Genomic DNA, 27,269 nt, shown 5'->3' with positions numbered 1-27,269 from the left:
GAACATGCCTATAAGTAAAGAAGAATACGAAGATGCCCTCTCAACGTTCAATAATATTAGTCACGGCCCCGATGAGATCCCAGTTATTTTCATGAATAATCTCCCACATAATTTACATGAACTTCTTTTACGCATATACAACATAATATGGATAGAACACAAATTTCCATCAGCATGGCCAGAGGCGATAATTGTTCCCATCCTCAAAGTACGTAAATCAAAAACCGACCGTAACTCATATAGACCGATCTCTCTCACATGTATGATGTGCAAAATCTTAGAGAAGATCATTAACAGAAGACTGCTATGGACCCTTGAACACGGTAATCTATTGACCCCCGAGCAAAGCTGTTTTAGACAACATCGATCCGACAACAACAACGACAATATTCTAGATTTAGAAAGCGATATTCATGAAGCACTAGCAGTGAAACAGAAATGTTTGGCCATCTTTTTTGACATAAAAAGAGCATTTGATACTGCATGGCGATACCGTATAATGAAAATACTAGACTCATGGAAAATTAACGGGCACTGCTTCACTTTCATCCAGAACTTTCTGAAAGTAAGAACTTTTCGCGTCAGAACAAATGAAACTTACTCGAACAGTCACACACTGGAAAATGGTACCCCACAAGGATCTGTCATTAGCCCAACACTGTTCCTTATCGTCATGAATGACATTCTAAAAGAAAATAAATCACCAATGAAAGCACGCCTTTATGCTGATGACCTGGTATTCTTCTGCAAAAACAAAAATTTAGATAGTTTATTAACATTGTCTCAGGAAGCACTCTCGAATCTAGAGCATTGGTCCAATGAAACTGGATTCATTTTCTCAACAGAAAAAACACAATGTATTCTCTTCTCCAAAAAAGAAACGGCCCTCTACCTATATGGGTAAAATCTTAAGTATGTCAAAACCATAAAGTTCTTGGGTATGATATTTGATGACAAACTAAATTGGAATGCACACATTAAAAGCCTAGACGAGTCGTGTAACAGAAGACTGAATATGTTGAAAACGTTGGCATATAAAGAGTGGGGATCTGATGGTCAAACAATACTGCACGTTTACAGAATACTCATCAGATCTAAAATGGACTTTGGATGTATTGCATACAACTCGGCGAACAAGACAACACTCAAGTTACTCGACACTATCCACAACGAAGCCTTACGAATATCTTTAGGTGCTTTCTGTACAACACCAGTTGAAAGCATCTACTGTGCAACAGGAGAGTCATCTCTCCACAACAGACGTACCTATCTCAGTTTGGCATATGCAGCAACAATAAGTGCAAATCCAACAAATCCCATTCTGCGATAAATATAGGAATCTCTCCACAAATCGTACAAGAATCTATAAACCTTTCTACCAGAGGATCCGCGACCATTTGTTTACCCTCGATCTAACCCTACCGGAAACGTTTCCTATCAAATTCTATCCACCTTTTCCTTGGACTGTTAAACGGCCGAACTGTGACACAAGCCTAACTAAATACGACAAACACAATACCAATAGCCAGATCATCAAAAACGAACTCAACCAAATTTTTTTTAACCACCCTAATCATATGGAAATCTACACGGATGCCTCAAAAACCAACGAAGGAGTAGGAGCTGCCATAGTTACAACATCTGAATCGTTCTCATATAAATTTCCCTCAACTACCAGCATATTTAGTGCAGAACTGTATGCCATTTACCGTGAGCTGGTCTATGTCAATGCGGCAGGTGGAGATAATTATATCATTTTAACGGATTCACTTAGCTCCATATACGAACTTAAGCGCTTATATCCTAAAAATCCATTTGCACAAAAAATAAAAAAAACTACATCTGATCCAGCAACTTGGAAAAAATATTAGTTTCATTTGGATCCCATCACATATTGGAATTCAGGACAATGAAAAAACCGACGAATATGCTCGTGGTGCAATTACCTCTACCGAATCGGAAGTATTGTCGAAAGTAGTATCTACAGACATTAAAACAATGGTGAAAAGAGCGATAATCCAGAAATGGCAAAATCAGTGACAAGTGTCCGAGGCAAAACTACTTACAATCAAATATGATGTGAAACCGTGGTCTGATGAAACAAACAACCGAAAACATCAAGTAGTCATCAATCGGCTACGCTTGGGTCATACCAAACTCACGCACAATTATCTGTTAAATCACATCGAAGAGCCAATGTGTGACATATGTGAAACAAAACTGAGTGTTGAGCACATTTTCACCGATTGTCCAAAATACTGGGTGCAGCGAAACAACTTTAACTTTCCCCTAGACATCTACAACACTATTGGCAGAAACTGTAATATTCCAAATATTATCAAATTTCTTGAATGTATCGATATTATAACAAAATTATAAACATGTACTACTCGCTAATAACCACTAGGTTGATGCGAATTTGCTTAAATAAAAAAAAATAATTCTTTCTTTTCATTTGATTTTGATATTCAGTATGTCAGCAGTAATAAAAACTGTGCGGATTTTTTGTCACGACTCCCAATGGAAAACATGACAAATGATTCTTTTACCGAGGAAGATAACTATGTGACGTTGAATTATATCACTGAGAATGAACAAGTGCCAATTGATGTGAATGTTATGAAAAATGAAACAAAATAGGATTAAATTTTGAAAGTTGTAGTGAATTATGTATTGATCGGCTGGCCGGAAAAAGTAGATATTCAGTATAAACCATTTTTCAGAAAAAAAGATGAATTATCAGTAGAGTTTTGGAAATTAAATGGGATGTATGAAAACCGTGTCAAAAAATTTTGAAGTACATTACAAAATTGATTTTCCTTTCAGAAATCGATCATGGGAATATTATCGGTAGAAATTCTCGGCACCTTCTCAATGGTGATGCTAATATGTTTTTCCACTATCTACCTCTACTTCAATATTTCCTATCAATACTGGAAGAGAAGAGGGGTGCCTTATTTGAAACCGAAGTTCCCCACAGGCAACAGCTCATCCTTGTTCAGGAAAACCAGAGTTTTTCCTTTGGCGACCATGGATTTTTACAAAGAAATCAAAAAGAGAGGTTGGAAATTCGGAGGGGTTTACACAGTTTTGCGACCAGTTCTGGTGATTGTAGATCCAGCGTTGATGAAAAACATTCTGCTGACGGTATTTTGATTTATTTTTCATTATGGTACTGAATATTATACAAAGACGATGTATTGGAAACGCAGCATTGTTTGATTCGCTACCAATTAGATAAACTAATGAACATGCTTTTTTTATGCAAACTAGGGGAAAAGGAGGTAATAGGATTCACGTAAGCAATTAATCACATGAAACACACAATTTTTTTTCAAACTTTTTTAATCTTGCAGAACGCGCGTTCTGGTCTCATTTGTAAAATTTTTCTTGAGTTTCTGCTTCTTGCAAGCTTTCGGCACCAGGTTTTTTTCTGTTTGCTTTCGCTTCATATACATGCTTATTTTCATCTTCAACGAGACTATCTTTGACGAGTGTTGATGTCAAAATTTTTCCGTGTTGCTTCGTTCTTCCTTTTTTATGTGCCTTTCAGATATCATGATAGTAGATAATGGAAACAGATCTTCGGTATGGGATTTTTTTAAAAACAAATCACAAGCACTACAGGAAAATTCTCGAGTGATGCTTGTGCAAAAGTAGCGATTCACGTTGCATTTGAATCGCTGGAGAATAAATTCATTTGGAAAAATGTTCTCAGGAAGTTTATTCTACATAAACGCAGTTCTACAAATGAAAGAGTTTTTAAACAGTGAAGTGTTGAGCTATCGCTCTTGGTGGAATCAAATGTGCCAAGTCACTTGAACACTTTCTGTGGAAGTATATATGAAAGAGAGACAAATCTCCAACAGTTCTTCGATGTTTCAGACTATCAATGTCCCAAGTGATGTTCGTGTCTCCAAATCAGGCGGATGGCTCTATTCTGGATGGAATCCAGCAGCTTCAGGGTATGCTTAGGGGCGGAGCTCCATACATGAGAACAATACTCCAAAGAAGGTCTGATCTGAGCTTTATGAAGCAAAAGTTGCTGAGGTGTGTACAGTTTTCTTGTTCGGAACAGTGTTCCAAACTTTTGAGGAGCACCCTTTGCAATTCCAGCGACATGATTGTGCCAAAACATATTGGTGTTAATTTTAACCCCCAACAAACTTTTCGAAGCAGAAAGCGAAATTATCTGTCCTGACATTATTATATCCGGTTCTGAGACATTTTGCCTCGGAGAAAAGCGATGCCTGGGTTTTTGTGGTGATAAATGCAACTTGGTTACTTTCACCGCAATTCGAGATCACTTCTTCTTAAGATTCTCATTAAGGTACGCAGCATCCTGCTGTCGGTGAAGATATGCATCCGCAACCGATATCCTGGAATCCAAATGAAATGACGGGACAAGTGTGCTGTCGTCAGCAAAACAGTATATTGGATTCAATATTCCAGTACCATTGTTGCAGTAGATGTCGATGGTATTGGATCAATTGCTGTAAATAATGATGATGGCATATGATATTTTTCTGCAGATGATGATTGATGAATCTTGAATTATTACTTCTGATGGGGTCAAGACTTCTTCAGCATAAACGTTATGGGATAATACCTGATGCGCGGAACTCTGATTCGCCTTCATTTAAAAATGCCACAAATGAATAAGTTTTTTTTTTAATATAGCCGTCACGTCATTTTGAATTGTCTTTTTTGCTTGTCAGTTTTTTGAAAATATATCACACTTCCTTTTGGGTCTAAAAATGGGAAATCCAAGGGTTGCGACCTGTGGACTGTAGGGAGAGGTAGTGCCAGCATATGCATATTGTTTTTTTTAAAGGGATTTAAGAAGTTTGACTGACATGATTGCTGGGTATTGATAATACAGGATCCTGTGACGATGGCTTGGTAAAATTGGCGAAGTGTTGAAGCCACTCGAAGGATATCAAAGATGATCATGAGTGTAGAATAGCGTAAGCTAAACTCCGCCGAAATAAAAATGAAGACAATTTTTTTTCATCGTTGTGTGCGCTGGTAAGGCCCTATCCTCCGAAGTCCCAATATATTTGGGGTAAGGGATCCTTGGATCCGAGAATCATGTGCCCTGAGCAAGCGCAGTGAGCCAAGAATGACAGCCTTCTGCATCTGTGCGGCTAAGATTTCTGCCTCATTGCGGCAAGCCGGTACGATTTCAAGATTTGAGAGTAGAGAGAGTATCATTCCACCAAGGACTCCAATAATTAGAACAACCATCTTGACAGAGTGATCTGGATAGAGTCTACGGAGTTCGAAGAGAAAATCTCGATATTTTATCCATTTTTCCTCCTCTTTTCTGACGATATTTGTCTCGCCAGGAGCTGAAAACTCCTCGACAAATATCGTTTTGTTCTGGTGGTCGAGAAGGACTACATCAGGTTCCAATGAATTCGGCACTTCTCGTTCCCCACAACGGATTCAATATCCCCGGAGCGTAGGCAACACCGGTGTCTCGTCAATACCGTAAGAGTGTCGTAGATGGTAATATAGCACTCTTACGGCCGCGTTATGTCGATGGATATAGGCCGAGACCACATATGCTGGACATGCTAATAGCAAGTGCATTAGGGTATCGGGCGCCTCGCGGCAGGCCCTGCACCTTGTGTCAGAAACCTCTAAACCCATCACGAGACTGCGGTAGACTGAGGTGTTGACGACACCATCCTGGCAAGCCATGATGAACCCCTCAGTTTCCGACTTCAGCCCACTCGACCTGAGAAAAGCGAACGTCAGGCGCTTTGATAAGCCAAGGTCTCCAATGTTATTGAAAAAGACCCCATGCATTGGCTTATTCTTCCGCAGAAGTAAGGCTTTTATTTGAGCTTTTTGTTGAACGGGTTCCAACCCGTTCATCCGAGTTCATCAGTTGCTCGGGCAGATGCCCTAAAGAGAAATGCTCCAATTCCTCCTCTCTCATGGTCACGGACGATGCAAAGAAGAGGATCCGAACTCCTGACGACTTTACAGGCTGTATCCAGTATCATTCAGTCATGTAGACACTCCAAACTCAAAAGTCCACAGCCTTCCTGTTGTCGGGGGAAGTACAACAGTGGAACGGAAGATTTGGGATGCAAACTTTTACAGAGATGCATCATTTTTCGGGTCTTTACGTCGAGTTGATACAGCTCATCCCAAGTCCACTTCACTACTCCAAACGAGTGGAGTATGATTGGAACGGCAAGCATATTTGCTGCAGCAACTTTGTTCTTCTTCGACAGTTCCGATGACCAGATCTGTCGAAGTTTGTGCTGATACTTGCCGCGGAGAGTTTTTCATGGCTGTTACCTCTTGTGAGTGGCGTTGTTCCACCCCGAGGTAAGTATACGTCTCTCCGGCATCCAAATGGTATAGGATGCTTCCATCTACGAGCTCTACATCCTCTCCGTAGTCCCCGCATCGTCCTCTTTTGAGATGGACCATTGCACATTTGTCTATCCCGAATTTCATATAGACAGCATGTTTGTACTTTTCCACCACTCTCAAGGACTGATGAAGATCCTTCTCTTCAGAGGCATTAAGTTCAAGATCATTCATATAAAACATATGGGTGACCTTGTGCCTCCGGTTTCCGGGGGGGCCACAGTTATACCAATAGTGAGATGTATGTCTGCTGGATCGTCTTCCCAAAGCTGAAGTGTCATTATCTCTCTCGGAAAGATGAACATTGTTGGGTCAAAACCACCAGGAGCACTTATGACACATGAAATTGTAATATTTTTCCTTCTTTTTCGCTTCTTTTCATGTCTTTGTGAGATAATATTCTATCTGGATTTTTCACTGTGGAAATACCTATTTCGTCGTACTCATAAACGCGAGTAAATTTATGTTTGTCCATTAGATCTCCCAATAGTCTGTAAAACAGTTCGGCTTCTTCTTCATTAGAGGACGTTATTTTGTACATACTTGTAGCTTTAGGTTTCCGAACAGAAATGGCGTTTCTTTTCAAGAAGCCATGCAGCCAATAGCGTTCAGCTATTTCAGACGGACTCCGTTCCTCCAAAAAAGGGAACTTCTGAGTATGGCACACTCTCAGATTTTATAGGCAGCACTTGCTTGGTGGAAAACAAAAAACCACTATCGAAACTCACAAGTCTGCAAAAGAAAATAACCTTAAGAATTTGCTGTGCTCACAGAACTGTATCAGCAGGAGCCACGGGAGTGATAGCTGGAGTTCCTTCCATTGAATTTCTCATAAAAGAAATGCGGTAGAGGTACTTGGGAACAGCTAGAAGCATAACTAAGAAAAGTCAAGCAACTAGATGGCAAACCTGATAGAGGGCCACACTCAGAAGTCCCCTTCTTATGGAGAAACGGAGTTCGTCTGAAATAGCTGAACTCGATTAGCTGCATGGCTTCTTGAAAAAAAAAAGCATTTCTGTTCGGAAACCTGAAGCTACAAGTATATCAACATAATATCGACCTCCAATAAAGAGGAAGCTGAACTGTTTTACAGACTATTGAGAGATATAATGGCAGTTATGGAAGGTGGACATATCACTTAATCCCAAATATACAAAATTGGACAGAGAGGACACATGGAGAGATGGATTACTAGCGCACGCAAGCTACACCAGGACACGGGTGCTTTAGAAAGTGGAATCTGATGAATGTCCATATTGCGGCATCCAGGATGACATATTACATGCATTGTTCTACTTTGTCAAGTGGGAAGATATTCGGCATGAATTCATGTAACTTGCAGGGGTACTTTCGTAGCAGAGAATATAATGAGGAAATTCATTGTCAATGAAGAGAACTGGAATATCACATATGGAGCAATTCAATTCATAATAGACAATAAGGAGAATGGAGTTGAAACGTTATACTTCAACATTTCACATTACTTCAATCTTCTATTAGGAGGTTGAAGTGGGAGGTTCCCGTGGGAGGAAGAGTTGAGGAGAAGGAGGAGAAGAGGTTTGTGTTTAGAGGTTTCAGTCGGTGAGAATGCGGCACGAGTTTCCTAACCGCCGTTAGGTGGAAGGAGCAGTCTATGAAGATTTTTCTTTCCTCAATAAAACAAAGAAAGGCACTTTCGTATAGATGATAGAACGCTGATCACAATTGACATCTGATTCCCATTACCCTTTTTCTTTTCAATCAATGATAGATTTGACTAGAACTCAAGTTTTTGACTTTTACTGAACATTAAGTTGCTTCTGGTACATAGTCTTCAGAGTAACATCTTGAGTTTCCTGAAGTTTCAGTCACTTTCTTCTATTTTAGGATTTTCAGTATTTCATAGACAGAGGATTCTATTACAATGAAAAAGATGACCCTATATCAGCCCATCTATTTGCTTTGGATGAGAAAAGTTGGAAAAATATGAGAATAAAACTGACTCCCACATTTACTTCTGGAAAAATGAAAATGATGTTTCCAGCTGTAGTTCAAAAGAGTCGATATATGGTTGATGCTATCATTAAGTGTGCTGAAAGTAATGAAGATGTGGATATAAATGAGGTAGGTTTTTCTCTTACAGTTCTACCACTTTTCTGATTCTCTACTTACATTTCCTTCTCCAAACTATTTATCCTAATTGACCTTCGCTTTTTTTGAACGTGAATTGTTTTGTTTTCTTTTCTTCCAAATTAACTGAACGCTAATACTCCCTTCAACTTAATACTTCATTTTCAGGAAAATAGCACCACAAAAAATATTTATTCTATTTCTACAAGACATCTACTCTCATTACTTCGTAGTTTTTGTTATTTTTCCACAGTTTTCGAAATGTACCGTTTGTTGTGTAGTGCCTTGAAATTTAATAGTAACATTTTGTCGAAAGGAGTATCATCTATTCTGCTAGTTTTTTATTGATTGATAGCAGGTGGGTGGTTTGCTCCACCCACTTCAACCCACCTCACATATCGGTGTGAACCGGTGGTTCGAACCGCAAGGTTGGAAAATCGATTTTCACTTCCTATCGTCCAACCCACGTTGAAAGGTAAAACCTCGTTATTCCTCAGCTCACACAAGTTTTGACTTTTGAGAGTTGTCGTTCGTAGGGGAGTGACAGCCGGTTGACGGAAAAACAGATTTAAACAGATTTTTTCAACAGATCTTTCGAGTTCTGTCTTATTCAGAATATTGAATGTTTTTTATAATTTTTTTATGTATTTTTCAGGATATACGGTCTCTGTCAAAAAAATATTTATTTATTCATCATTTTTTATTTTGTCCCCTTCAAAGTAGTCCCCTTCAGATGTAATACCCTCGTGCCAGTTTTTTTGACCTCGAAGCAGTTCTGATATGCAGTTTTCAGTATGATATTGTTTTATTTGACCACATTATGTATACACATTTGTAGCAAGTCGTACAGAATACACAATTTGAAGTTACACAACAAGAAAAATAAAATATACAAAAAGGATTTGAAGCTTTATATCTTTATTAATTATCTGCGAGCGCTTTCGACAGTTGGTAGTACTGTCATCATCTGGCACTTTGGCAGTTTAATGTGGGCGGAAAGTTTATTGAAGAGGTTCAAGTCTAGCGAATTTTTGGTCAAGGTAGTGAGTCTGTATCGCGGATTGATCAACTGATTATCGTTTCTTGTATTATAATTATGCGTATCGGAGTCATTGATACCAATGTTCTTGTGGATCTGTAACAGGCAATAAAACATATACGCTGAATATAGTGACATAATTTTGAATTCGGTGAAGTGGTTTCTACAAAATTCCTTATATCCCACATAAGCAAATATCCGTATGACCTTTTTCTGTATTCGGAGAACTTTAAGTGAGAGACTAGATTTTCTCGATAGTCGTATACCATAAGTAATGTGTGAATGGAACAGGGCAAAGTAAGATATTCTCAATGCTTCGAAACTGATTACTTTTTTCAGTTGTCTTAGTAGATAGACTTGATTAGAAAGTTGAGCACAGTTGGTCAACATGACAGTTCCATTTCAAAGAATGATCCAAGGTTATACCCAAAAGTTTAACTTTATTAGCTGAGTTCACACGACAGTTAGTTGAAATGGAAATCCTTTGGCATTTATTAGGATTTTGTTTCAATTTATTTCTTAGAAACCATTCTTCCGCTCTACGCTCCGCCAATTCCATTGAATTTGACAATATTTCCTTATTAACATGTGATTCGTATATAGTTACATCATCTGCGAACATCATGCATGATGGCGGTGACAAATTTTGCGGTAGGTCATTGATATATAAAATAAATAGGAGAGGACCTAATACAGACCCTTGAGGTACCCCATGTTTGATGATTCGAAACTCTGATTAAGGTAGGAGGAGAAAAATTCGTAAGCTGTTCCACGTATTCCATAATATTCAAGTTTCTGAAGAAATATTGTATGAGAAACACAGTCAAAAGCCTTGCTGAGGTCGCAAAGTGTCATGGCAATTACTTTAAGTACCTGCTTCAACGCTCTCAACTATATCGCCCATCACCTCCTCCACGGCTTGAACCGTCGATCTACAACTTCTGAAACCGAACTGTCTATTATTTAGAATTTTATATTTTTCCAAGTACAGTATTAATCTGTTTTTCACAAGTTTCTCTATTAACTTCCCAATAATCGGGGTTATCGAAATAGGTCGGCAATTTGTTGGGCTGTCCTTGTCGCCACTTTTGTGAATCGGAATAGCTTTGGTTGATTTGAATACATCGGAAAAAATTCCAGTCAAGAAGCACATATTGATTAGGTTGGTTAGGAGATCTAGTAAACCATTAGCAATTTTTTTCAAAATTATACTGTTCAATCCATAAACGTCATAACAGGGGGAATTTTTCATGCTTTTTATTCCAGCCAGTATTTCATCCCCAGTTACCGGAGGGAAAAAAAAGGAGCTTTCTATTCTAGGGAGATTGTTCAGGAACTGTTCGGAAAGCTTATCCATTTTCTGCCAATTTTTAGTGAGTTCCTCTGCCACCTTACAGAAGTAGTCATTGAATTCGGAAGGAGATATATTTGATTTCACTTCCGTGTTGTTTTTTTTATTCCTTTCATAGTTTATTAATCTCCAGCAATCTTTGTTTTTATTTTTAAACCCATATATATAATCATACGCAGTTTTTTTGGGAATTCAATACAATTTTTATAATAGTTTTTATATGATTTATAGATCTGTATGTCCTGTGAGAGTTACTTGCGTAACTCACTATTTTCAAACATGAAAAGTTGTCCCTCATCCCTCTAAGATTATCATTAAAAAAGTTGACAATTGGTTTGTTTACATTCTCTACTTCAATCAGAGCTTCGTAGCCAATTTTTTAAGAAAATTTTCATTTACAATGTTGATTTTGTTAACATTGTAATGTGTAGGAATATTCCAGCAGGTACAACTCAATTCATTATTCATTTTTTCCAAAGAGTTCGGTATCATTTTCCGTTTAATTATCATTTTTTTAGGAATATTTCAGTATTCGAAGTTTTCAATGAACTGTCCTCTGTGATCAGATAGGCATGTCTCTTTTATTTCGGTTTCGCATTTTGTGTTTATAAGTGATGTTTATAAGTATGTTATCAATGTTGTTCTTGAGCTCTCTCAGCGATGCGGTTTTTGCATCCTCAATCGCCGCAAAACGTCATACTTTCATTAGTATCTTCAATTTTGGTAGCAGGAAAAAGTCGCAGAGGACCAAATCTGGTGAATATGGTGGCTGAGCCATGATTACGGTGTTGTTTTTAGCCAAAAGAATTACAAACAAGCAAATATGAGTGAGCAGGTGCATTATCATGATGCAAAAGTCATGAATTGTTTCTCCACAATACTGGACGTTTTCTTCGAATTGCTTCTCGTAAGCGGTGCAACTTCAAGACAATACTCCTTATTGATCGTACGACCATGTGACAATAGCCCCTGATGCACTATACCACGATAATCGAAGTAAACAGTGAGCAAAACCTTGACATTTGATCGAACTTGGCATGCTTTTTTTGTCTTGGTTCTCCTGGGCTTATCCATTATGACGATTGGACGATTGGACTTTGGTTCTGATGTATCAACTAAATACTGATGATTCGTCACCAGTTATGAACCTTTCAAGCAAATTTGGATCGCCGTTGACGTCATTCAACAATTTCTGAGCGATGCTCAGATGTTAAATGTAACCTGGACCATATAATTCTTGAAGAACACATCATTGATCATAAACTAGAGAACAAATTTTTAGCCCTCAACATAGACAACAAATTAAAATTTGAAACGCATATGCAATGCAAAAAATTATACTCAAGTTGTTATGCGATAAGGTCTATCTCTAACTCTTGGGACTATCACTCTGCTATAAAAGCATACTTTGCACTTTTCGAGTCCCATTTGCAGTACGGAATTTGTTTCTGGGGAAGCAGCTGTCAAAACTTATTGAGTCAAGTTTTCACAATACAAAAAATAGCAGTGAGATTCATTACCGGAGCTAGAGTGCAAGATTTCTGTAAGCCTCTTTTTTAGCAAATCACAGCTTAACAGTCTACATGTCTCTTCATTTTAGAAACAGTCTGCCTAATGCACAAAGATAATCACAGACTTTTACCATAAACTTTCTAAAGTGTGTTTGGGCCATATTAATATCTTGCTTTACATTCTTGATCTTTATGTTACTGTTTCAGATTGTTTTAGTTCACAAGCCTGCTTTGTCAACAAAACCTAAACTTCTATGACAATAAAGCGACTCTGACTCTTCTCATGCGACGGTTTTTTTGGTAGAAATTCAGCAATTTTTGAACAAACTTCGCTGCCACACGTTTCATGCTCGAAATTCACAAAAAAATTGTATGTCATGAGCCAACCGATATGCCGACATCCTCAGCAGCATCTCCAATATCTCCATAAAAATTTCCTTCACTTCCTCGACATTTTCATCGGTTGTTGATGTGCTGGTTGATGTGACGAACTCACATCTTCTCGACCTTCTGTGAAAAGCTTGTACCACTTGTAAACATTTTTCTAACTCAGAGTACAATCAACGTATGCCACTGTCAATATTTCAAGTGTTTTTGAGTATTCCATTCCATTTGTCGCACAAAGTTCACCTTATTCTTTGAACAGTCCACGTATAAATCATGTTCTTTACTAGTTTATTCCAAAATAAAATCAATTACATAGTTTTTAGCTAAGTTCACTACAGACGTCATTGGCGATTGTGCTTTAGGAATGGAATGTAATAGCTTCACCAATCCACAAGCAGAATTCAGAACAGCCGGGCGAAAATTAAAAAAATTTAATGGTATTCTACATCTGCTCCAGGTAACAATAACAAGCAATTCACCAGACTTGGCTCTGAAGTTAGGTGAGTGTTATATAACATAGCATGAGTAAAATTACTGTCTTTGGACGAAAAATTGACCCCCCTGTATGCCAGAAACGGACGCGTAATCGAAAGTATTAAGAAATTGAATGTTGAACGTTTCATTTAAGAAAAACAAAGAAGAAAATTCGCTGTCGTTCATTTTATTGAGGAAATCAACAGAAGTAGTATCAATGGTAACACAATCAAGGGATTCAAAATGACATCCATCTTGTACAATCTACTTTCGAAAGCGTTCTTTACATTATTGAAGTCAGAAATCGGCATTACCGAACATTTCTCTGTCGCAGGTCTTCTAGATTTATAGAATTTATTTAATTAGTACGAATTAACAGTGTCGTCCATTTTAAAATATTTACTACTAAATGAATAAATTCTACAAATCTAGAAGACTTGCGACAGAGAATTGTTCGGAAATGCCGATTTCTGACTCCTGAGATCTTCAATAACGTAAGGCATTGTAGGGAACGCTTTCGAAAGTAGTGTGTATTATTGTATGGAACTAGATGGAGCTCATTTTGAACACTCCATCCGTTGGTTGTGTTTGTTGCCATCGATATTAATTTTGTTGATTTACTCAATAAAATGAGCGACAGGCGAATTTTCAATTTTTTCTTAAATGAAACGTTCAAAATTTAATTTCCCAATAACGAATGAACCAATTTCGAAAAAATGACAGTAGTAATAGAAGGACAAAAGACCTTTCAAATGATATATCACTCGACTCCTCATGTCATTGAGAAAAATAGGGGGTAGTTGCTGACCGCAGGGGGTGAAGTTTCGGGTATCACTTCCATATCAGAATTAGTCCCCCTAGAAATGAAAATCGACGTGTTCTTTGAAATTTTTCAATGACTAATCGTGTGCAGTTGCACAGCCGTGGTGGATTCAAATTACGGAGCGATCGAACCTTTAGTTGTAAATCAAGCAGTGGCATGTCTGGCAAATCCAATGAGCTCAAAAACTCTGTTGGATAATTCACACCTTCGATGGCTTCGCAAACTGTATCTACGCTCAATGGATAAACAATTATAGTGGCTGAAAACTGTGTAGGGAGTGAGAGAAGGCTCATTGTGTGTGAGAGACATATGTAGATGCACTCGTGTCTGCATTATTTGTGAAAAAATAACCCTGAGTCTACTTGCGAAGTTTCAATTTTCATTGCATCTGAACTAAGTAACCGATGCCTTCTACGCTGGCCACAACTGTTGGTTGAGGTACGACGATTTCTCGGTCAAGACCTTGCGAAAAGAATACGTGCTGAAAGCTGAAGCCCCAGGGAATGCGAGTTTCTTATTTGTTGTTCTACAGGCACAGCGATACGATCCAAACTAAAAACGCCCTCTGAGGAGATGAGCGTGCTTAGCTTCTGGGATCGTACAGGATTTCCAAATTTCATTTTTTGTTGGTTTCAGTGAATTTTTCATCTCCATATCTTGTTGAATTGAACAGTTAAAAGTGAAATTGCCAAACTGAATAATGGAATATAAATAATAAAAAATAATTTTCTCACTTCGAACTAACATGAAGGAACGAATTGAAGTACTATGGAATGTTTTTTTTAAGGTTTTCCAGCCGTGGAAAAAGATATATCAGATTTCTTCAGGATGGCAGTAAAAAAAGGAGTACAGTACAGAAAAGACAACAATGTTACTAGACCAGATTTTTTTCAACTACTGATTAATATGATGCAGGAAACCAAAAATAATGACAAGCCTTTTACTATGGACCAGTTGGTGAGTTATTGAGCTTTCATCAGTTGAAAAAAGTATAGAAAATTTTTGAGAGTCTATGAAAGTTTCTCTTTTGATACCCAGACTGATTCATTCGAACTCTGTAGACGCAACGCAGGTAGTGGCAACAACCCAGGTAAATGGTAGTATCCATCCCCATAAATTACGAAACAGACTTCGAGTGAATCAGTCTAGTATAGTATTTCCAATACCAATTGGAACAGCAAAAAATAATATGCCCACATAGGCGTCGGCATATTATTTTTCAGTGGTAGTTTTTCAGTTATTTATTCTTACAATCATAGCAATTGATCACCCCATGAAAAAGTTATCTCAACTGAATTTTTCCACCATGGGTAATTATGAAAAACTTAGAAATTCAAAGTAGTTGATTTCCGAGTCGAAAATTCTAAAATACAATGAAAACACAAATAATCACATCGAATTCCCGTCAAACATATATTTACAAAATAATAGAGGCCAACAAAATTGCTAGAAAAATCAAAATTTTTTTTCGCTATATTCGGATGAGGTGGAATCATCATCGGGTTGAATAACGATCGTATTTATGGAACTCTGCACATAATATTTGTCCTCTTCTTTTATCACGTGGGCCACACAGTTCTTCTACACATCACCATTACCTACTTCATTCACCACTCGCCTTATGTTGTCAAGCACAACAGCATTCAAAGTCGGTGACTGATTACATTTCCGCAAGCTTTTTTTCACTGTGGCCCAAACCATTTCAATTGGATTGAACACACAATAGTATGGAGGCAAACGTAAGAGAATATGACTACGTGTTTCACACATCGAATCAATAATATACTCTTTTTTGAAATTACGTTGTTTTATGGTCGCCAGTAATACCTTTTTTGTTGGAATCTTTTCGGGTATTTCCATGTCATGATTTCGCATGAAATCAGCAATATCTGCTTTTTCTGTGTTATTGTTTGGTATTGTAGTCAATAACCGAGAGTGATACGAAGCGTTATCCATAACAATAACCGAGTTTGGAGAAATATTTGGGAGAAGCTGCTCACTGAACCAGGTTTCGAATAAATTCGCAGTCATATATTCGTGGTAATCATTAGACGAATCTTTTATATTTTTGTCCGACAGAAGCAAAACGTTAGGTACGAAACCACTTTCATTGTCGGCATGCAAAATTATAACACGTTTTCCCCTTGAAGAAGGTGTGTTCAAAGCACAATACTTGGTTTCGTCTACCCAGCCATATTTGACAACATCATGGATGTCAAACCAAGTTTCGTCGAAGTAGATTATATGTCTGCTGGATTCTCGGTAGCTTTTCATTTGCCTCAAATATTCTTGTCGGAGTTGAACAATGCGTGTCGATTCCATTATGACTATCCGTTTGTTCACTTTTTTATATTTGAAACCACAAGACAATAAGACACCTCGTAGAGTTTCTAAAGATTTGTAATTGTAATTGGGATAGTCGAGTAATTTATACCAAATCATTTCCAAGGTTGGTAATGCATTTTTTTGGTATATACCATAAAATGTTCGCCGAATCACATCTTTTGTAGCACCATCAACGTTTGCGAATTTTTTATTCCTTCGTTTTCGTTTCATTGCATGGTCAATGACATCCCCTATTTTAATGACTCGAAGAACTGTCGAACGAGATAGTTTCGTTAAATCGCATATTCCATTCACAACAGCATTCTGTGAGTATTTCACATTCATGAATATTTAAAATTACTCACTGAACTTGAACATGTGAGTCCTTATTTTCAAATTCCGGGTCCCTGTCGATTGACACAGATTCCTCATACGTAATGTTATCATTTGTTTCGAAAGGTCTCCAGAAAGCCATATTTACTGTTGACAAATTAATTTGTATATTTAGATATATAAACAGCTAACCCTTGTCTTTAGATTCAGTATCAATTTGCTTCTCCTGAAGATGCTAACCTTGTTAGCGAAACGCGCGTCGAGTGCAAAAATATCAGTTTGGTGTTAGGGTAAATGATCTCTAGAAAAAGTATTCAAAATCGGTTTCAGCAAAGAGCTTCGACAGCCGGGCTCAATGCAATGCGCAACCCGACAACCCCGGATGACTTTCGAAGAGTCCTTAATGATTCCAAGAACTTTTCTGCTCCAGATCCAGATGAGCTGAACACCTATTGGTGAAAAAACTACCAAGCATCTACCGCCATCTGGCTAGAGTTTTCAACTCATGGCTGGACGGAGAGCAGCCGATTCTGGATTGGTTTGTCGAAGGATGAACCGTTTTCACCTCCAAAAGGGAAATTTGACGATTCGATTCATTAGAGTTAGTTACAGGCCGATAACATGCTTAAATTCGTGTTGTAAGTTGATCACTGCACTTGACTTGACTTGTTCGAACGGATAAATGAGCAGGGAAGGCCGAAGAGAGGAGTCGCTGGATGTGAAGAGGACCTGCTAATCTATAGATGTGTAACGCAGGACTCGATTCAGTATAGGCGTAACCTCTCTATGACCTGGATCGATTACCGCAAGGCATTTGATATAACATTGCATGAGCTCATTTTTCGTTTGGTCAGATGCCTTGCGAAACGACAAAATAGTGAGATGTCTTGAACAATTGATACCACTCTGGCTGACTCGCCTCACCATAACATCTGGTCCGGCTAGAGTCTAAACAGGGTGGTTAACTTTCAGAAGGGATGTATTTCAGGGCGATTCCCTCAGGCCCTTTCTATTCTGCATCTCACTATTGCCCCCGTGAGGCGTCTGAGAGACTAATGCACTTTATGTCAGCATGTCCATCATATGTGATCTCAGCCTATATTTATCGATATAACGCGGTTCAAAAATCATTTTTAACCACATACGATACTTTTACAGTATTGCCAAGTCATTGGTGTTGCCCTACGCTCCGGGGGATACTGAATCCGTTGTGAGGAACCAGAAGTGCCGAATTTTTCGACCACCAGAGATAGGCGACATTTGCCGTGGAGTTTTCAGCTCCTGGCAAGAATATCGTCCGAAAAGAGAAGGAAAAACGGATAAAATATCGAAATTTTCTCTTCAAACTTGGCAGACTCTATCCAGACCACTCCGTTAAGATGGTTCTTCTGATTACTGGAATCCTTGGTGGAATGATGCCCTTTCTGTCTCAAAACCATGCCGGCTTGACGCACTAAGGTAGAAATCTGAGCCGGACAAATGCAAAAGGCTGTCATTCTTGGCTCTCTGCGCTTGCTCAGGGCACATGATTCACAGACCCAATGATCACTTACCCCACTGTATGGGGAGTGGTCGTTGGTTGATAATGCTAGCACGCTCTCTCGAATGTATCAGGGCTTAGGGGAATAGAGCCTGACCAGCGCAAACTTAAGTTAAATAAAAGAAGTTTGTTCAATATGCAGGGAGAAAATAACAAAAATTCGAAATACGTGGGAAGTATAGATTCCTTATACGAGTACTTACTGAAACGGGTCATATTCACACATCTGAGAAACACTCCATTGTGAATGTTACGATCTTCGTTCGGGTTTGGAACTGTATCCGTTTCGTCAGCACGAGTGGCTGGCTTCTTCAGAGGTCTATTCATCCTGATAGTTCACCGATGACTAGTGATTTCTAGTTCGTGAGATGTATTTATGTTGACACAGGCAACCTGCCTTTCTAGTTGGTGCGTTGTTATTGGCCGAAGTGTTATTACCTGTTACATTGCGTTGCATATTTGGCCGAAGTGTTATTACCTGTTTCATTGCGTTGCACTGCTGCCTCCTTAGCATCTTTTAGTAAAGGATCCCAAATTCGGTTAAGCGTTATCGCCTCCTCTTTTCTGTAGTAGTTTTCTGTATGTTAATGGATTTTTATGGCTTTCCGTACAAGCCGACTGTAGTATCCATGATCGGGTGCAAAGATGACCATCAGGATGAATAGACGTATGAAGAAGCCAGCCACTCGTGCTGGCGAAACGTTAAGGTGCGTATTCACCAAAAAAGCGAGCACGAGCGGGCATTCGTGTATGTTTGCTCGTGTTCGCTCATGTTCGCCCGTGTTTGCTCGACATTTTGATGTCTCGTCCACACCAGAGCGAAATTTCAAGTTCGTAGTCGTAGTTGATCCATCTACTTTGTGCGAGCACCTTTTGATGTACCGTCTTCTTCTAGATCTTTTCTGAACGAGAACAAGCATACGTTCGCTCGCTCGCTAGCCCGTACTCACCAGACGATTATTGATGCAGAATGCTCGTTCAGTCTTGTTCACTCGTGCTCGCTTTTTTGGTGAATACGCACCTTTAGAATACAGTTCCAAACCACGACGGCCTTCAAACCCGAACGAAGATCGTAACACTGAAAATCTTGGCCACAAAAGCCTTAAACAATTCACTTAATTGTGAGATATTCACTGAACAATTCACAACACGTGTTTTACTATACAATAACTTTCTCAGTCATGTCTATACTCTTGAGTGTGACAGCTTGAGAAAGCAATTGTATAGTATATGTAACACATGTTGCGGTTTTGTAAACTGTTTAGAGAAAATAACACAATGTAATTAGAATAATTCTTCAATATATATTTCGAAGTTCTGATTACATTACTCTGCTTTTTCATTAATGAATTTCACCATACAAATTATTTAAAGAGATGTCATACCCAACAGGTTGCTCAAGTGTTCCTTTTCTTTGTTGCTGGTTTCGACACGTCTTCTTCCACGATGAATTTCGCTTTGTATGAGTTAGCACAAGCCCCCGATATTCAGGACAAACTGAGAAATGAAATCAATGCTGTATTGAAAAAACACAATGATGAAATCACCTATGAGAATTTGAAAGAAATGCAGTATCTCCAGCAAGTATTAGATGGTGAGAATATTTCAAAATATTGACGATTTATAATAGAAATTCCCTTCTTTACTTTCTATCAAGCAATCGATCAATCAAAATGGGTTTAATTGTATTGAATACAAACTTATTGACGAAGATTGTATAGAAAAAAATGTAGTGGAATGTGAAAAGTAATCAGTTATAAATACGTAGTGATACATACAGCGTGACTCACGATCGATGGTAGGTTAGACGTTTCTGGAAAACGCAAAGCATGATTTTTCTGAAAATTTCACCTCTCACATTTCCTTACCTGTTCTATCGCTCTAAAATATTTTCAGCATTGTGGCGTTGCCAATTCTATCAAAAAGTTCTAGCAATTATATTTTTTTAAATGGAACACCCCATATATTAATACATTTTTGGAATTGCTCTAGTATTTTAATACTTTTCTGTTAATAATGATATCCTATACCTATCTCTATCTGTTTTCAAGATAAAAAATGAATTGTGCTAAATATGGTCCAAAACATAGCCTTAATTGAAATTAAGTACATCAGTACTATCAATTCATGAAAAGTTTTGATGATAGTTTGAACAAACTCGAAATATTCAAATAACACCAAGAAATGGACTCCATACAGACCGTTCTGAAATTACTATTATTTCCATTGTGCATAAAAGTAGTCAAAAGTTCATTTTTCCAAATGAAACCCCCTGTATATTACTCGGTAAATTGAAAGATAGTGAAAAATGCTTCAAGATGATATATCATGTCCCTATACCTAAATCGTTAAGTTTTCTCAATACAGTCGCTTCTTCTAGAAACATTATTTTTTTTTTAGAATTTGGATTTAGGTAGCAGTGGAATTATCAAGCTTATAGCAGTTCGATTACTTTTATAAGTAATTTACAAAGAGTTATCGACGGTGTTTCGAATCATTTTCCAAAATTAATGCAAATATCGATTATTCAAACGAAGTTCTTATGAAATTATTTATTATACACATGAATAAAGTGATCAAATCATTGTCAGAACGTGTAAAAAAGTCAACCAAATGTATCCTGAATTAACACCAATGAACGAGAGAAAGTTTGTAAGGTTCCTTAACTTCCATGTTAAAAGCGCCTTCAAAATTACCAAAACCTGTTACTTCAAATGAGGACAATACTGTTAACGTTCTGGCATATTTTTATGCATATCCAGAAGCTTCCATTCGCAGTGCAGAAAAAGATTTAGGTGTATCACATGCTTCAGTACAACGAATTTTGAAAAATCACGGAATGAATTCGTATAAATTTACCAAAGTTCAAGCTCTAAAAGCAGAAGACTTCGAACGTAGAATGCATTTTTGTGAATCCCTTTTGATTTATACACAGGAAGATCGGGAATTTTTGTCAAAAATAATTTGGAGCGACGAATCAAAATTTTTGGACTGATCATAATCCTCATGTTACAAAAGAAATGTGTTTTCAAGAAAAATTTGACCTGAATGTTTTCTGTATTCTGAAGAACAATAAAATTAGCTCTTTCATTTATGAAGACACACTGAATGCAGAGAGATATCCAAATATTAAGGACGACTGTAACCATTTCCTTGAAAATTTGCCTTTAGAGGAATATAGGAATTCGTGGTTTCAACTGGACGGAGCGCCAGCTCATTCCACCCAGGAAGTATCCAGGAAACTTGACGAACTCTTCGACGATCGTTGGTTTAGGCGTTTAGGGCCGTGGGATTGGCCACCGAGATCACCCGATCTCACGCCACTTGACTTTTTTTAATGGGGTGTTTTAAAAGAAAGGGTATACAGTACTCCAGTGCCTACCAAAGAAGAATTGTGACGGCGAATAGTGCGGAGTATTGAAGATCTGGATCCCCAGGAAATTGAAAAAGCAACCACTAGTCGCGTACGAAAAAACGTTTTGAAGTGTTCAGAATGTAATGGACAACATTTTCAGCATTTATTGTGAAAGTGTGATATTTTGTTTACAATTTTGTTATTTTGAATCATCCTTTTCTGTTATTGTCTGTACTTTTACATGTTTTAGCCCACAAAATCTTACTTTTTACCTAGAAATGACTGATTTTTGGTACAGTTGTTCCCTGGAAACTTTGAGCCATAGTTAAGAAAATTATTTTGTAACCTTACAAACTTCCTCTCGTTCATTGGTGTTAATTCAGGAAACATTTGGTTGAATTTTTTACATATTCTGACAATGATTTGATCACTTTGTTCATGTGTATAATAAATAATTTCATAAGAACTTCGTTTGAATAATCGATATTTGCATTCATTTTGGAAGATGATTCGAAACACCGTCGATCACTCTCTGTAAATTACTTATAAAAGTAACCGAACTGCTATAAGCTTTAATTCCACTGCTACCTAAATCCAAATTTAAAAAAAAAAAATGTTTCTAGAAGAAGCGACTTTATTGAGAAAACTAGACGATTTAGGTATAGGGACATGATATATCATCTTGAAGCATTTTTCACCATCTTTCAATTTACCGAGTAATATACAGGGGGTTTCATTTGAAAAAATGAACTTTTGACTACTTTTCAGCACGCCCTGTATGATATGGAGTCGATTTCTTGGTGTCCAAACTATCATCAGAATATCAACTTTTTATGAATTGAGAGTACTGCTGTACTCAATTTCAATTAAGGCTATGTTTTGGACCATATTTAGCACAATTTATTTTTCATCTCGAAAACAGATAGAGATAGGTATAGGACATTATTAACAGAAAAGTATTAAAATACCAGAGCGATTTCAAAAATGTATCAATATACGGGGTGTTCCATTAAAAAAAATAAAGTTGCTAGGACTTTTTGATGGAAGTGGCAACGCCGCAATGCTGAAAATATTTTAGATCGATAGAACAGGTAAGCATATCTCAGACGCGACTGGTGATTTCATCGATCTGAGGAAACTATTATGTTGCATTCCTAAAAAGTCAACTTTTGTTTCATTTAGCCGTTTTTGTAGGGCCTACCGTTTCCGAGATAGCAATAGTAGTATCAGCTAAAAATACGACCTGCATAATATATATCTTGTAACTGAAGGATTACTTCATACCTTGAGTTTCAATAGGAAATAACTATTATTCAGTATATAAATATAGCAATCTATTACAGAAACGATGAGAAAATATCCAGCAGTACCTGTTCTACAAAGAAAATGTGTGAAAGATTACAAAATGAGGGACAGTGAAATTGTGATAGAAAAAGGAACTGCGGTATTGATTCCCATCATAAGTCTACACATGGATCCTGATTATTATCCACAACCTACAAAATTTGATCCAGAAAGGTTTACTCCAGAGATGAAACAGGCTAGAAACCCTTTTCTTCATATTCCATTTGGAGAAGGACCAAGAAATTGTATAGGTTAGTAAAGAACGTAAGAATTGGAACCTGTTACTGTAATGAATTATAAACTGGACTTCATCATGCCACTTGTTGAAGCATTTCAATATAGAACGAGTTGTTTAGTTGAACGTCGAACATACGTTTGAGGTTCGTTGGCGAAATTTCGTTCTGGAGATTTTAGCCTTGAAGATGAGTCTCGAAGTGGTCGACCTACAGTAATCCAGGACGTTGTTTTGAGGACCCTGCTGGTTTGAAACTTATTGGAAAAGTCAAAAAGCTCGAAAAGTGGGTGCCCTACGATTTGAACGATCGACAAAAATTGTCACGTTTGGAGGTCTGTTCTTCTTTGCTTTTGCGCGGATCGTCACGTGTGATGAGACAACAGGAGTCGTTCAGAATAATGGCTGGATACCGATGAGCCATCCAGGCTTCTCAAAGGCAAAACCCACCAAAAAAGACCATTTCGTCAGCAGCAGCCAGCACTGGTCAACAGAAGAGGTCCGATACTGCTTCACAACAACGTTTATTCGCACGTTTAACGAATCATCGTTAGAAAATTGAACGAATTGAGACCTTTCGCCAACCGACTACATGCTTTTCAACCAAGTACACAATTTCATTGCTGATGACGTTAATCGACTTGCATTCTCTGAGTTAAATATCACTAGAGTTTTTTCCCAACACTTGGTGATCGAAACACGTGTCGAGGTGTTAAAAATAATGATTTGGTGTTGGGAAAAAACTCCAGTAATATTTATTACTACACCAAAGGTTTCAAACAGTCTTTATTATCTTCTAATACATTTAAAGCAAATTAATCAGGAACAGTTCCTTTATTATATGAATATAAAAGACGAAGTTCAATTTGCATGACGACAAGTCATCATTTAATTGCTCTTCCACTCAACTTCACATTTCAAAGTATTCTCATAAAAACGGACAAAACTTTTGACACAACCAATAGTCATAGCAGTGATGGATGGTGGGATATTGAAATGTTTACGTTTGCAATTCCAGGAGTCAAGTTTGTTTTTCCTAATATCTGTGAGAGGGTTGTGCTTTCTCGCTAGCATTTATGCATATATTTCAAAAACATTTCACAAGATTCATGGTCAACTTATCCACTTTGCAACAATGACGTAATTTCATAGGTACAAAGTTCTTTGTATAGATTATATTAGATTTGCATTTTTTTCATAGTGTACTACTATGATAATAGTCAAGCCCTATCATATGATACTCATATTGAGATAGTTGTGAAAAAATATGTGATCCGTTATTTTGTAGCTGCAGCCATCTTGGATTTACAATGATACAGAATTCATTACATTGTATTGTCATCAGAACTAAATTGGTGTACCAAATATCAGATCAATCAAAAACCGTTTTTTCTGTGACGGGAAAAAAGTTTGACATTTTATCTCTGATGACAGGTAACAAAATGTCACTTCCATCATCACGTTTGTTCTGGCAGAAAGGTCTTACTGTTCGCAAAGTCTATGTTGTGTCCTGTCTCTTGATGATGTTGGGACAGGGCGGAAAATGGGTCTGATTTTCGGACAGCAAGTTGATGTTCATATACCCTGCTTGTCACGCGTCTGTTGGTCTGGCCTACATATCTTCTGTCGCAATCGGAGCATGGAATTTCATATATACCCTGGGATTCATTGACAATTTTGTCTTTGGGAGAACGGAGGAATGTGGAAATTTGAAAAAACGTGAACAAACGTGATGATGGTCAGAGACTTCCAACTATCTGGAAACCCCTAATTTCTCGATGCTCACCCCCCCGCCAGGAAGTCCGGTGATGGTAATCACCCGAAGCCACGCCCCTACCTTTCCGTTTCAGTAACATCCGTCGATATAAATACCACCGATCACACATCGACACGCCTATCAGTCCAAAGCCTATCAGTCCAAAGGCTCCAACCTGTTTGAAATCAAGACAACGTGCAGGTCGACACGCCAGTTCAATCTAAGGAATAGGCAGGTTGAGACCTTAGAGAGAACTCGTGACGAAACCTGGGGAGTAGGAAGATTGATGCCCCGGCGTTAAGCCACAAATTCTTGAAAATGGCTCCAAAATGGGAGCCGAAACGTCGAACACAAAAATCCAGACGCAGTTCAACCCGAACTCAAGGATAATATACTTCTGACAACACAACCTTAAGTTAAAATCAAATACTTTTTTCCCTTGTATAATAAATAACTATTAATTAAAAATGTGTTTTCATGAAAATCATTTGTTGAAGTTATTGTCAGATATTTTTGTCAATCTGGGTGTCTATTAGGAACAACCATGACATTTTTGAGAAAGAAAGCTTTCGGCTTTCTACTTCCTCATCTTCATTCAAAAAATACGAATAAGTAGAAAGCCAAAATCTTTCATTCCCAAAATCTTTCTCTCCAGAAAATATACCCCATTCAATTTTAACTATAAAACATGATTTATTTGAATTCGGTGCTTTGAATCATGAGTAATTACCTAAAATTGCACCGTTATCAATGTTAAATAAAACTGAATATTTTAACATCGATGATTTTGTATTCTGTTTCAGGTCTGCGCTTTGGTATGATGCAGTCGAAAATAGGTTTGATTCAGATTCTCAAGAACTTCAAATTGAGTATCAGTCCAAATACAAACATGCCTTTACAACTAGATCGTGACGCGTTTTTACTGAAATCCGTCGAGACTTTATATTTGAGAGCTGAAAGAATATAGTTGAGATATCACTACTTCGTGCTCTATTGAAAATCAAAATTTCACGTTTTTATTAAAATCTGTATCACATTTTTGGTGAACTTATTTGTTTTGTAATAATACCATAGGTGGAATTCAAACTATTCTCATCCTTATTTTTTTTTGTATCAAGATGGAGTAGTAGAAAGCCAAAAACTTTCTTTCCCAAATAATACATTAATTATGGAAAAAATTTCAGAACTCATTTAGAAGACAATATTTAACCTATTCAACCAATTTGTATTCAAGTAGTGACACTAAATATTGTGACGTTGAATCTAACAAATAAATAAGTTATGTGAGTCAATTTTTTTCGTTTTGTGAAATAACAGCTCTGAAATATTTCATGAATGGTACACATAAATTGAATTGAAAGTACCTGAGAAACTATTTTTTTTGTTCAATTTCGACTTTTAATTATATTAGATAAAATAGTAAAATATAAATTTTATCAATTCAAATCACAACATATTGTTTCCAAATATTAGACGCCTTATTCACCGGACTATTATCAGTTCTTATGAGATGGTAAATGTGCCAACCGATGTGCCGGCCAAGACCCAACGCCTAATATAATGGAACAACACAAACAGAGAAAAAATCTTTCTACAAAACAATGTGGATTCTGGTGGAGAGGCTACCCAAGAATAGAAATTAGCATGCAAACCGAAGAAAATATAGTAAATCTCCTAATTCTGTCACATGATAAAGTAGACTTTAGATGTTACAACGCAGTTTTCCTGAAACGTTTTATCAATTATTGTTAAATACATTATTATTCATAATATTAATTTCTTATCAAATATTACAATATATTCAATAATTATTTTACTCACGTATCTATTTTAAGTGAGTGTCAACACTTACCTGCCCATGTAATTATAGAATTGTTGTGAAAAATACATAAATTATATTTCAATTCTAATGTAATTTATATTATTAACTTTTCACAAAAATAAAAAAAGAAAAAAAAATTCTTAATTAATGTTTAAATAAAAAATATTTCATACATTTATGATTGTGGAAATTAAAAAAATTCAATAAGAATTACAAGAACTACACCTTATAATTTTAATTATCTTTTTCTTCATCGTCGTCTTCCGACCGCTGTAGTACACACATCGGAAAAGTCTAGGGATATCGCTTTAGGGAAAAAAAAGTTGACGGGTGATTATCAAACGAATGTAACTTACAACAAAATTTATTAAATGGTCAAAAATACTGAGTGCGCATATAAGCAAAACTAAAAAAAAATATGGCTCTTCTTTGGCACCCCGAAATAAAATCATAATACAAAAAAAATTGGAATCAGTAC

The 27,269-nt window shown here is 37.2% G+C and overlaps 1 protein-coding gene across 2 annotated transcripts in view; it reads left to right on the top strand.

The window, feature by feature from the left end:
• Positions 1 to 26,785, top strand: part of LOC141481861 (cytochrome P450 6a2-like) — a 33,984-nt gene extending 7,199 nt beyond the window's left edge. For both annotated transcript variants that reach the window (XM_074174171.1, XM_074174172.1), the window contains exons 2-8: positions 2,827 to 3,147; positions 8,257 to 8,493; positions 13,104 to 13,287; positions 14,872 to 15,041; positions 19,675 to 19,876; positions 22,981 to 23,232; positions 25,773 to 26,785. In XM_074174171.1, the coding sequence (XP_074030272.1) occupies positions 2,836 to 3,147; positions 8,257 to 8,493; positions 13,104 to 13,287; positions 14,872 to 15,041; positions 19,675 to 19,876; positions 22,981 to 23,232; positions 25,773 to 25,936 (1,521 nt within the window). In that variant the 5' untranslated portion in view covers positions 2,827 to 2,835 and the 3' untranslated portion in view covers positions 25,937 to 26,785. The remainder of the gene's footprint in view (positions 1 to 2,826; positions 3,148 to 8,256; positions 8,494 to 13,103; positions 13,288 to 14,871; positions 15,042 to 19,674; positions 19,877 to 22,980; positions 23,233 to 25,772) is intronic.
• Positions 26,786 to 27,269: the final 484 nt, after the last annotated feature.

The sequence above is a fragment of the Leptinotarsa decemlineata genome, unplaced genomic scaffold (assembly GCF_025532065.1).
Source record: "Leptinotarsa decemlineata unplaced genomic scaffold, Ldec_3_MD MMD2_tig00000505_RagTag_RagTag, whole genome shotgun sequence".
In the NCBI taxonomy this organism is placed as follows: domain Eukaryota; kingdom Metazoa; phylum Arthropoda; class Insecta; order Coleoptera; family Chrysomelidae; genus Leptinotarsa; species Leptinotarsa decemlineata.
Note: the sequence above shows the minus strand (reverse complement) of the source record. Positions and strands in the feature narration are given on the sequence as shown.